Below are 12,582 nucleotides of genomic sequence, written 5' to 3'. Positions count from 1 at the left end.
TATACAACTGGGTTTCCCATCTAATGCAGAGCTACCATTAATCTTGAATGTAACCATTCACGGTGAATATTAAGATTAATAATTTAAGATTTTATGAGACTGATCTTTAATTATAAATTGATTAATTCAATTATCAATTATTACATAATTGATAATTTAATTAATCCCAATTCCACCTACACCGATCAATAACAACTAACTCATCTGAATGAAGAACTACAAGTGTGCCCCCTGTCATGGCGGCGTAGTTACCATTGCTATGGGGGTCACGTGACGGTGTAAAGCCTCTATAGGCATCATCATCCTAAGAATAAGAATAAAACACAAGTAGTCATTACTGATGTTTATTTCAGGTAATCTTAAATGTTATTTACAGAAAAAGTTGAAAGGGACATTTGGCGGCTGTTCTCTGTCATTCATGCTTTTGTATACTGACCCCAAAACATAAATGCCACAAACTAAAGTTAAATATCAGGAGAAGCTTATTTACCAAAGCTTGGTACAACTCAATGTGAATCATATCTCTGCTAATAACCTATGGCATATCCACCAGATATAACTTCACCATACCAACACACAGAAAAGGATGAAGGCTGTGCTAATTACATGTGATGTGATGATGTTTGATGATGAATTAAATATGAAGTCAGTCCTTGTCAAAACTTCATTACCTGAAGAATAAAAACAAGAGAAGGTTAAGATGATAGCTTGACTAAGTTGTGTATGTTACACTCGCATAACACTCTCTTACAGATACCTCAAATGTTTTTTTTTTTTATTGATCACAGATGCCATAGTGAATAAGTGAGAAGAGACATGGTTTTTTTTTTAGCTGAGTAAATATTTTCATTCTGGGTGAGTCCGATTGTCTGTTTAATGTAGTTCGTCTGTATACTTATTCATATTAGGGTGTGGAGTTCTACCAATAAACATGAAAAAAACAAACAAATATACCATAAATACCTCTGACTGTTGCTTCAGAGATAGCTGAGACCAGAGCATTTTGGATGACACAGGTGTAGGTCCCTTCAGTCACTTGGACTTGGAGATTGCTCGTTACATTCAAAATCCCCATCTGTATCTTTTCAAACTGAGTGCTACTGCGTAAACGTGTTCCATTCTGGTCTGACCAGTTTACATCAGGTTTGGGTAGCCATCTTTCAGCGTGGGCTATCAGGCTGTTGTTTGACCTGGTTATAGAGGGAGCTGAGAAAGCTGCAAACAGCACATTGAGCCCGGTGACTAACAGCAGGAGCTGTGCTTAGCTGTATATTTTCCCCTGATAAATACAACAGAATTTTTATCTAAATAATTAAAGAAATACGATTTAGAAGTTTCTTACCACCCACTCTAAGATGAATGCTAACTGTACCCATGACTCCAGAAGTGGTCACACTACAGCGATACAATCCCTCATCCTCCATCTTTACCATCATTAAGAGAAGGGAAGCGTTGCCTGAAGGGATAGCATCTGGGAAAAGTTTAACTTTGTTTTTGAACTGTGGGTTCTGCTCCTGTAAATGACCTGCGTTGTCCTGGTATTGATAAACTACCCCAGTGAGACCGTCCTTTTGCCAGGTGATCGTAACATCAGAGGGAACTTTCCCAGTTGTGGTTTGGAATTTGCAGTTCAGGATCACATTGTATCCCAGGTTGCCCACAGGAAAAGGTGTATTAGTCTCCACAGAGCCTTGAGACACTTGGAGCCACACACAAATGTACAGAAAACACAATTAACATGAACGCAGAACATAGAAATATAGAAAAATAAACCCAAATTTATTACCCAAATTTAAGTTTGGACTAACCGGAAAATGCAATCGCCAAAAGGAGAATTATAAATCCAGCCATTACAAATATGAGGACAATCATGCTGCGAGAGACAAATCAACATATATGGAAACCAGGATGTATAGTTATTACAGATAGTTATCTCTATTTGTAAACTTTATATTTGTACTAAAATAAACATGAAAAGTAATAAGCATGCGTTTATATAGAAGTATATAATGGTGATATAACACCATAGTTCTGCAAACAGGCAAACTGTATTTAATGATAAATGCTCTAAAGTTGTGTGAAAGTTACCTCCAAAAGATGATTTGCCCAACTGAAGCCATACCGGAGTTATCAGATGCTGATTGTGTACTGCAGTAGTTAGAAATCGATCATTGTCTTTTCCATTTGTGACAGCAGCATGAGGAAGCTTCATACACTACTGAAGGTCCACTTGAGTCTGTCAGCTTCATGTTGAGTTCCAGCCTGAAGAATGGGTGCAGCACTCTCTTGTCAATATTGGCACCTAGAGGCGTGGTCTTGTATGCCTGATAAGTTTGAGTTGAAATAACTGAGGCCTGAGGTCAGCTGTGTATTTTTCAAATACATTTTCCATTATTTCTGCTTAACCCTGGCCTGTCCATGCTGGTTTAAATAGCTCTACTAAACATTTACAGGAAGGCGTTCATCGTTACACAGAATAAATAGAGAAGAAAAAGAGACTTCCATTAAGTAAATCACATATATAATATACTGTATTCGGTAAAGCCCAGTATTATAGATGTGAGATAAATTTCAAAAGGTTGGATAAGTGAAATGTCAATGTTATTTTTAATGACAGAGATATAAAACATGCAGAATCAGAGTTTTCAAAATCCAAATTAGAAAACAAAAACCTATTAATACTGTTAACACGAAAGGAAAAAGGTAGCCCATTAAAGATTAATTACTTCCATATGAGCAGATTGCATAGCAAAAAATAAACCTGCAGTAGATGTGTTTTAGTTCATGGATATACAATTTGTTACAGGAACAATCTGTAAGCAGAGTAAGTACTTACACTACATACAGACCTGATCAACGATTTTGTCCAAAACATTCACTTCTATCATTCCCCTGAAATTGATTTCCCACATCCAGCGGTCATTCCCTCAGTTCGGTTAGAAGGTTCAGAGAGCAGAGGAAGAGCAATCGAAGAACATAAGAATATCCATCCATTATCTGTAGCTGCTTATCCTGTACAGGGTCGCAGGCAAGCTGGAGCCTATCCCAGCTGACTATGGGCGAGAGGCGGGGTACACCCTGGACAAGTCGCCAGATCATCACAGGGCTGACACAGAGACAAACAACCATTCACACTCATGGTCAATTTAGAGCCACCAATTAGCCAAACCTGCATGCCTTTGGACTGTGGGGGAAACCGGAGCACCCGGAGGAAACCCACACAGACACAGGGAGAACATGCAAACTCCACACAGAAAGGCCCTCGCCAGCCACTGGGCTCGAACCCAGGACCTTCTTGCTGTGAGGCAACAATGCTAACCACTACACCATTGTGCCACCCTGACAGTGGACATTTAAGGAGAAAAAAAATCTGATTCATTGCAGATACAGTATGTTTTCTCCATTGTTCAAATATAGCAGTCATCAGCTTCCTCATCTCCTTAAAAGAACCACAGAACAATTATTGAATGTAATTATTCTTGTATGACAAAGGCAGACAAATCAGATTAGAATTTTGTCTCAAGCCACTGGGGGAAGCCATGGCTTAATGTTTCAAGGAGCTTTGGGACCAAAAGGTTGCTAGTTCGATTCCCTGGACCAGCAGGAATGTCTGAAGTGCCCTTGAGCAAGGCACCTAGCCAGAGCATTTTTTTAACATAGTTATCATTTGGTTCAATCAGTTGCAATTAATTAACCAAGTACCATGTAAGTATACATTTAACAAGGAAAACTTGGTACTGCATTAACTATGTTGATATTATGCTGGCTGAAACGAGGATTCGTAATGCGGCAATTTGCATCACAGAATATGCCGCAGCGGTGTAGCCGCATGGACTCTGGGGCCTGTGATTGTATTGCCCAGACCAGTTGGTCTCCTAGTGGAAAATCCTTAAAAAATGCTCTGCACCTAGCCCCCAACTGGTTCCCAGGCTGCTCTGGGTACGTTGTACGTTGCTCTGGATAAAAACGTCTGCTAAATGCAGTTAATGAAATGTAAAGGACTTGTTGAACAAACAAATAACAACAAAAATATCAATCACAAATGAAATGATGACTCAGATAAGAATTTTCTGCTCAACTATCCAAATTGAAACAGCCTTATGAAATATGATTCCCTGACTGAACAATGTTTGATAAAAATTCAAGACAAAAGGCACACAAAGATTCCAATACCCAATCTACATAGAGCACTATCTAGTATGCAACAAGAAAACTTCCTCCTTATTTAGCAGGAAGAGAAGCTTGAATTAGAAGGAAGATGAGGAATTAGTGAGGAGGTTTGGGAAAAATATCTCTTCAGAAATTCCTGAAGTCACCAGTGCAAACCTATGGACAGAGTACCAGTGGAAAATTGTTAAATTGTTTAGAACCTCTTACATCCTTTCAAAAATAAACAAGTGCATGCTGGAGGGAAAGGTGGTGAGGAGTCTGGAAACCACACACACATATACTGTATATTTTGGAAGTGTCCTTGTGACAATTTGGGTAGGTGGGTGGAGCACAGAAGGACGGCAGGACAGAACTGAGTTCACAAAACTGCTTTTATTCAGCTTTTCAGCTTGTTTTTACTCTCTCACACACACCCAGACACATGCACACACATCAGTCATCTGGTTGAGGAGAGAGCTCCCTCTGCTCTCGCTCTCTCTCCTTAAATAGGGCACGGTCACTGGGAAGACACACAAACACATTAATTAACAACAGGTGTAGTGATTCTGCCACTTACCTTCCCTGACTCTGCCCTCCTGTCACAGACCGATGCTTGACCACAGCCCCGCTGCCACATACCCCCACCGCCCGACTCAGGCCGGGCGGCTGTCCGGCCTGCAGCCGACTCCCCCCCCCCCCCCCCCCTTGATGGGAGAGGAAGTCCGCCATGACCATCTGCGCCCCCGGCCTTTGGATCACCTTGAAGTTAAAGGGTTGGAGTGCCAGATACCAACGGGTGATCCGCGCGTTGGCATCCTTCATGCGGTGGAGCCACTGGAGGGGCGCGTGGTCCGAACAGAGGGTGAAAGGGCGTCCCAGCAGGTAGTACCGGAGGGCGAGGACTGCCCACTTGATTGCCAGACACTCTTTCTCAATGGTGCTGTAGCGCCCCTCACGCACCAACAGCTTGCGACTAATGTATAGGACTGGGCGATCCTCCCCCTCTACCCGCTGGGACAAAACGGCCCCCAGCCCTCTGTCCGACGCATCCGTCTGCAACATAAAGGGGAGAGAAAAGTCAGGGGAGTGTAAAAGTGGCCCCCCACACAGTGCAGCCTTTACCTTAGAAAAAGCCCGCTGGCATTGCTCCGTCCACTGGACCGGATCTGGTGCCCCCTTTTTAGTCAGATCAGTCAGCAGGCTGGTGACGTCCGAATAATTAGGTATAAACCTACGATAATAGCCAGCCAGCCCCAAGAACTGTCTCACCCCCTTTTTGGTCTTGGGCCTCGGGCAGGCTGCAATTGCTGCTGTCTTGTTAATTTGGGGACGCACCTGCCCGTTGCCCAAGTGGAAGCCCAGATACCGTACTTCCACCCGCCCAATCGCATACTTCTTCGGGTTGGCTGTGAGACCCGCTCACCTCAGCAACCTAAGGACGGCCCTCAGATGTTCAAGGTGCCTCGGCCAGTCATTGCTATAGATAATAATGTCGTCAAGGTAGGCGGCCGCATAGGTGGCATGGGGGCGGAGGACCCTGTCCATCAGCCACTGAAACGTAGCGGGCACCCCAAACAGCCCAAAAGGAAGTGTGACGAATTGGTGTAAGCCAAACGGTGTGGAAAAGGCCGTTTTTTCCTGGGATAATGGAGTCAAGGGGATCTGCCAATAACCCTTTGTTAAATCCAGTGTCGAGTAAAAACGAGCCGTGCCTAGCCGATCGAGCAACTCATCAATACGAGGCATTGGGTACGCATCGAATTTAGACACCGCGCTGACTTTTCTATAGTCCACACAGAACCGGACCGACCCGTCGGCCTTGGGTACCAAGACCACCGGGCTGCTCCAGTCACTGTGGGACTCCTCGACGATGCCCATTTCGAGCATGGCCTCGAGTTCTTCCCGAACCACCTTTTTCTTGTGCTCGGGTAATCTGTAAGGGTGGCTACGCACTACCACCCCCGGGGGCATCTCAATGTGGTGCTCTATGAGGTTGGTGCGGCCGGGCAGGGGCGAGAACACGTCCGAAAACTCGGTCTGCAACTGGGCAACCTCCGCGAGTTGGGTCGGGGAGAGGTGGTCTCCACAGGGGACCGGAGAGGTACGCGATGCCAATGTTCCCTTTTGAACCTCCGGCCCCAGCTCCGCCTTCTCCGGAACCACCGACACCAATGCCACGGGGACCTCCTCGTTCCAGAGTTTGAGCAGGTTGAGGTAGTAAATCTGTAGCGCCCCACCCCTATCCGTTCGCCTCACCTCATAGTCAATGTCCCTGACTCGCCGTGTGACCTCAAAGGGTCCTTGCCACTTGGCGACCAATTTGGAGCTCGATGTGGGTAACAGTACGAGAACTTTATCTCCCAGTGTGAACTCTCTAAGGCGCTTACCCTTGTCGTACAGGCAGGTCTGTCGTTCTTGGGCCTGCCACAAATTCTCCTGAGTTAGGTGCGTGATTGTGTGGAGTTTTGCGCGCAGGTCAATAACATATTGGATTTCGTTTTTACTTGGTGAAGGTCCCTCCTCCCAATTTTCACGCAGCACATCTAGAATGCCGCGCGGCTTACACCCGTATAACAATTCAAATGGGGAGAACCCCGTGGAGGCTTGGGGGACCTCTCGCACTGCAAAGAGCAAGGGTTCGAGCCATTTATCCCAATTACATGCGTCCTCACTTATGAATTTTTTAATTATGTTCTTGAGGGTGCGATTGAACCATTCAACTAAACCGTCCATTTGTGGGTGATACACACTGGTGCGGATCGGCTTAATACCCAACAACCCATACAGTTTGTTCAGTGTACATGACATAAACGAGGTGCCTTGGTCAGTCAGAATCTCTTTCGGGATTCCAACTCGGGAGATAACACGGAAGAGTGCCTCCGCAATACTGCGTGCTGAGATATTGCGAAGAGGCACTGCTTCCCGGTATCGCGTTGCATAGTCCACCAGAACTAATATAAAGCGGTACCCTCGTGTCGAACGATCTAATGGCCCGACGAGATCCATCCCAATTCTTTCGAACGGGGTCTCGATTAACGGTAGAGGGCGCAAAGGCGCTTTTGGAATGGCCGCTGGATTTACTAACTGGCATTTGCGGCACGCCGTACACCACCTACGGACATCGCCGTGAATCCCTGGCCAATAGAACCGAGCCATTATTCGGGCTAGTGTTTTATCCTGCCCTAATGCCGCTTTTCCACTACAAACGCGGCTGAGTTGGGCTGAGCCGTGCCGTGCTGAGTTGGGCTGAGTCGAGCTGACTGGGGCTGTTGGAGTTGCATTTCGACTACAACCGCGCTGAACCGTGCTGGCTGGAAGTGGGTGGACACATTGGGTGGAGTTAGCGAAAGTGGGTGGATGTCACGTGATGTCATTAAGCGGCGCAAACAGTGACATCAGTGATCTTTTAAGCGGTAGTCTCACGATCCGGATAGTAAACAATAAACATGGAGGACATGGAGTCGTTAGTGTTGCTGGTCTTGGTGCTGTGGCTTGTTGTCACCGACAACGCCAACAGATACTGGCAAGAGCGTATAGATGAGGCGAGGCGCATAAGGCTCCAGAAATTCTCGTAATTCGTAATTCTTCTTCTTCCGGGTTTACGGTGTTTACAGATCCCAGCGTGCTCGCGGGGCGTGTGTGGGCATGTGAGGACACTCCTCCTCACCAATCAGTGCACAGGGGAGTGTCTGCTCACGCCCCCAGCCTCACTCAGCTCGGTTTGGCTCGCTTCAGCCCCACTCCAAAACCGTGCAAGTTTTGGGTGCTAAGCAGGGCTGAAGCGAGCTGAGTCGTGCTGTTTTGAGATAGTCGAAACGCGAGCCGTGTCGGGCTGAAGTGAGCTGAAGCGAGCTGAAGTGAGCTGAAAAAGGGTAGTGGAAAAGGGCCATAAGTGTCCAGCCATGGGATTAAAGTGAGCCGCCTGGAATACCAATTCCCGGTGGCTCTTCGGAATCAAAAGCTGCGTGACTCGCTCTTTAGTCTGAGTGTCCTGCATCACTCGATATAATCTATCCTTCATAATCGCAAAGTAGGGGAAGGATGGGGTGGCGTTCGGCTGGAGCGTTTGACCATCAATTACTCTCACTTGGTCAAACGCATGCCACAGAGTCTCGTCTCGCGATTGCTCTAATGGAAAATCCGCGAGGGATTCTCCAACAGAGAGAGGAGGAGCCAGCGGCTCCTCACTCTGACGCGGAGCTGACATAGACGGCTCTGTGACAGCTGCTCCCACCAACGCAACACCGGGACCTCCCCCTGTTAAATGGCAGGACCCACTCTTCACTAAATGTGTCATTAAATCCCCAAATCCCGGCCAATCAGTCCCCAAAATTATCGAGTGGGTGAGGCGAGGATTAACCACCGCCTTTACTCTAAATTTTTTCCCTCTGAAAAAAATGTGGACCGACACCAAAGGGTAGCTGTGAACATCCCCGTGCACACACAACACCTTCACCCCCTGTGCACCCCCCAATGCCTCGCCTTGCACCAGGCTTTGGTGGATTGAGGTCTGATTACAGCCAGAATCCACCAACGCCTGATATGTATCCCCTTGGATACTCACCGGTATGCGATATGCTCCGGCCCAATCGAGGGCGGCTCCTGGCGCGTCGGGGATCTGAACCACCGTGCCCACCTCCATTACCGAGCACTGCTGTTGGAGGTGGCCCGGCTCCCCGCAGCGCCAGCAAACTGGCCCGGGCTTCCTCTCTGCACGAGTGCTCTGGGGCTCACTCACCTGAGAGGGGGGAAAGACAGACACAGAGGGGAGACACGGAAGGGCACCGTGGGTGCGGCGGGCCGGCTGAGGTGGCGCCGGCGCCCGCCTCCGCGGTGGGGGAACGGGGCGAGGAGGTGACACATGAGGAGGGGAGAGAGAGAGGAGAGAAGAGAAGAGAAGAGGTTGTCTGCTGTCCTGCCGTCGGGACAGCCGCCAAATGGTCCTCCGCCAGCTCGATTGCCTGATCCAGCGACGCCGGGCGGTGGCACTGGACCCACTCTGCGGTTCCCGCTGGTAAGCGCGCGACGAACTGCTCCAATACCACCTGGTCGGTGAGTCCCTCGGCGTCGCGGTTGTCGGCCCCCAACCACTGCCAGCAGGCGTCCTGGAGTTGCTGGCCAAACACAAATGGCCGTCCGACTTCCTCCAAGCGCAAAGCGCAGAAGCGCTGACATTGTTGCTCAGGGGTGCGTCCCACACGCTGGAGGACGGCCCGGCGAAGGTCCGCGTAGGCCAGCCGGCGGTCGGCGGGGAGCTGTAGCGCGGCCAGCTGCGCCTCTCTTGTTAGCAGGGGGAGGAGGCGCGCCGCGCGCTGTTCCACCGGCCACCCCGAGGTCTCTGCTACCTGCTCAAAGAGTGTGATGAATGCCTCGGGGTCATCCTGCAGGCCCATCTTCGTGAGGGTGAGGGGGGAAAGGCCCGCAGCAGTGGAGATGGTGGACTCCGCCGACGCGAGGAGGTGCCGGAACCCCCGACGATCTTCCTGTTGTGCCAGCACCAGGGCCTCGAACCGTTGTTCTTGCTCCTTTCGGAGGGCGAGCAGCGCCTGGTGCTGGCTCTGTTGGGCCGTGGTGAGGGCGTGGATCAGGTCGGCGAAGGTGGAGGACTCCATGGGGCTGTTCTCATCCATGCTCGTCCCAGGTTTCGGCACCACTGTGACAATTTGGGTAGGTGGGTGGAGCACAGAAGGACGGCAGGACAGAACTGAGTTCACAAAACTGCTTTTATTCAGCTTTTCAGCTTGTTTTTACTCTCTCACACACACCCAGACACACACACACGCATCAGTCATCTGCTCTCACTCTCTCTCCTTAAATAGGGCGCGGTCACTGGGAAGACACACAAACACATTAATTAACAACAGGGGTAGTGATTCTGCCACTTACCTTCCCTGACTCCGCCCTCCTGTCACAGACCGATGCTTGACCACGCCCCCGCTTCCACAGTCCTCTTTTGGATAACTTCTGGAGGGACATATTTGATTTACATGACAAAATATTTGGCTTCCAATTACCCAGGAACCCACTGCTCGCCATTCATGGGGCGGTGTTGAGCAGAATGAAGATATACTTGGTGCATATACTTCTTGCAGCAGCCAAGAAAGCAATAACACTGAACTGGTTGAACTGGCCTATGACACGTCAGTCAGTAGTTACTGGGGATTTACACAATGGAGAAAATAACTTTCAAGCTGATACTGCAAAATATACAAATCATAGAGCTAGGTACTCTTGGGAAACTTTTGTGTTTCATCCATTTGTATTTATAAGTAGTTTACTTGTAATGTGATGAGTAATTGTGGATGCTGAAGGCAGTGTTATGGCTTTTAGTTTATATTATTGTTGTTCAAAAAAAGCAATAACACTGCCTTCAACATCCACAATTATTTTATTATATTTATATATTTTATTAATATAATTATATTATTGTTGTTGAGTGATGCACCTCCATGGCCGTTGAGAAGCGGCAACTTCGCAAGGCGAGAGCATCCAGCACCCCCCATGCCCAACCCATCCACCCACTGGTGCCCTACTTGTGGGAGAAGATTCCTCACCCGGATTGGTCTTATCAGCCATTTTCGAGTCCGCACCAGATTGACGTCAACCTAACCAGCGGACATGGTCATCTTCGAGAAAAACGAAGGACGAACAACATATTATTGTTGCTGTTATTGTTGTTGTTGTTGTTGTTGGTGGTGGTGGTGTGTGTGTGTGTGTGTGTGTTTTACTTTTTTTTTTTTTTGTTCTGGTGCCACTAAATCGGCCTATTATTTCCTTAGTGAAACATAACCAATAAGGCAAGGCCTGACAGGACTTAGCACCAGCTTAGAAACGTAGATTTAACTGTGGATAACTTTATTTTAGAGTTGACGCCTATCTTTACATTAATGATACTTGGTAACTTTTACAGAAATACTCTTGCCTATAGCACTGGTGCATCAGTAGCCAGCCAAAATTAACACTAAACCAATGAAAATGTGTTTTTGTTGGGTGTAAATTCATTTTTAACAATTTAACAAGCCGGAAAGACCTCGCCATTGTGAATAAAACAAACACTATTAACTATACTATTGAATGTGTTATAAACAGCAGCCTAAACTTCCCAAGAGTGGTAACACCAGGCCACACCCGCTGAACCGCGCGGACCAATCACATCGCATTCACCTGCCGCCATCTTGTGGTGTGTTTTATCATAACATAATAATAATAATAATAATAATAATAAATTTTATTTGCCAGGTATGTGAACACACATGAGGAATTTGACTCCGGTTTCACCTAGCTCTCTTAGTACAAACAGATAAAAAGCGTAGACAAAAACAAAAAGCTATGTACATGTCTCATCTCATCTCATTATCTCTAGCTGCTTTATCCTGTTCTACAGGGTCGCAGGCAAGCCAGAGCCTATCCCAGCTGACTATGGGTGAAAGGCGGGGTACACCCTGGACAAGTCGCCAGGTCATCACAGGGCTGATACATAGACACAGACAATCATTCACACTCACACCTACGGTCAATTTAGAGTCACCAGTTAACCTAACCTGCATGTCTTTGGACTGTGGGGGAAACCGGAGCACCCGGAGGAAACCCACGCGGACACGGGGAGAACATGCAAACTCCGCACAGAAAGGCCCTCGCCGGCCACGGGGCTCGAACCCGGACCTTCTTGCTGTGAGGCGACAGAGCTAACCACTACACCACCATGCCGCCCTATGCACATGTAGAAGGGTAAATATATGTATAGACAGCATAGTGCAAGGATGAATTAGTAAATATAAATATAAATATACAGTGTGCACAGAATGACCATATGAGTGTGCAGATATTTCACAGTTGATGTTACTGATATTTGAGTCCGGTTTTAGCTGTTCATCACAGAGACTGCCTGAGGAAAAAAACTGTTCTTGTGTCCGGTTGTTTTTGCGTACAGTGATCTATATCGCCTCCCAGAGGGGAGAAGTTTAAACAGTTTGTGACCAGGGTGTGATGGGTCCGCAGAGATGTTACCTGCCCGTTTCCTGACTCTGGACAGGTACAGGTCTTGGATGGAGGGCAGGCTGACACCAATAATTTTCTCTGCAGACCTTATTGTCTGTTGCAGTCTGTTTTTGTCCTGTTTGGTGACCGATCCAAACCAAACAGTGATGTAAGAGCAGAGAACAGACTGAATGATGGCAGAGTAGAATTGTGTCAGCAGCTCCTTAGACAGGTTGAGCTTCCTGAGCTGGTGCAGAAAGTACAACCTCTGCTGGGCCTTTTTGATGATGGTGACTGTGTTGGTCTCCCAATTCAGGTCCCAGGAGATTGTGGAACCCAGAAACCTGAAGCTTTCAACAGCAGTCACAGTGTTGATGGTGATGGGTGGCAGGGTGGGGGGGCTCCTCCTAAAGTCCACTGTCATCTTCACAGTTTTGAACGTGTTCAACTCCAGAT

General features: G+C 47.5%; 1 protein-coding gene across 1 annotated transcript; it reads right to left on the bottom strand.

Annotated features, from left to right (window-relative positions):
• Positions 1 to 328: 328 nt before the first annotated feature.
• Positions 329 to 2,250, bottom strand: vtcn1 (V-set domain containing T cell activation inhibitor 1). The gene is made up of 5 exons (XM_060928719.1): positions 2,089 to 2,250; positions 1,809 to 1,873; positions 1,343 to 1,699; positions 964 to 1,215; positions 329 to 671 (listed from the first exon to the last, which is right to left on the bottom strand). Exons 1-5 carry the CDS (start codon positions 2,118 to 2,120, stop codon positions 562 to 564), a joined length of 816 nt encoding a protein of 271 aa, XP_060784702.1. The 5' UTR covers positions 2,121 to 2,250; the 3' UTR covers positions 329 to 561.
• Positions 2,251 to 12,582: the final 10,332 nt, after the last annotated feature.

Source organism: Neoarius graeffei, chromosome 9, assembly GCF_027579695.1.
Source record: "Neoarius graeffei isolate fNeoGra1 chromosome 9, fNeoGra1.pri, whole genome shotgun sequence".
NCBI lineage: Eukaryota > Metazoa > Chordata > Actinopteri > Siluriformes > Ariidae > Neoarius > Neoarius graeffei.
Note: the sequence above shows the minus strand (reverse complement) of the source record. Positions and strands in the feature narration are given on the sequence as shown.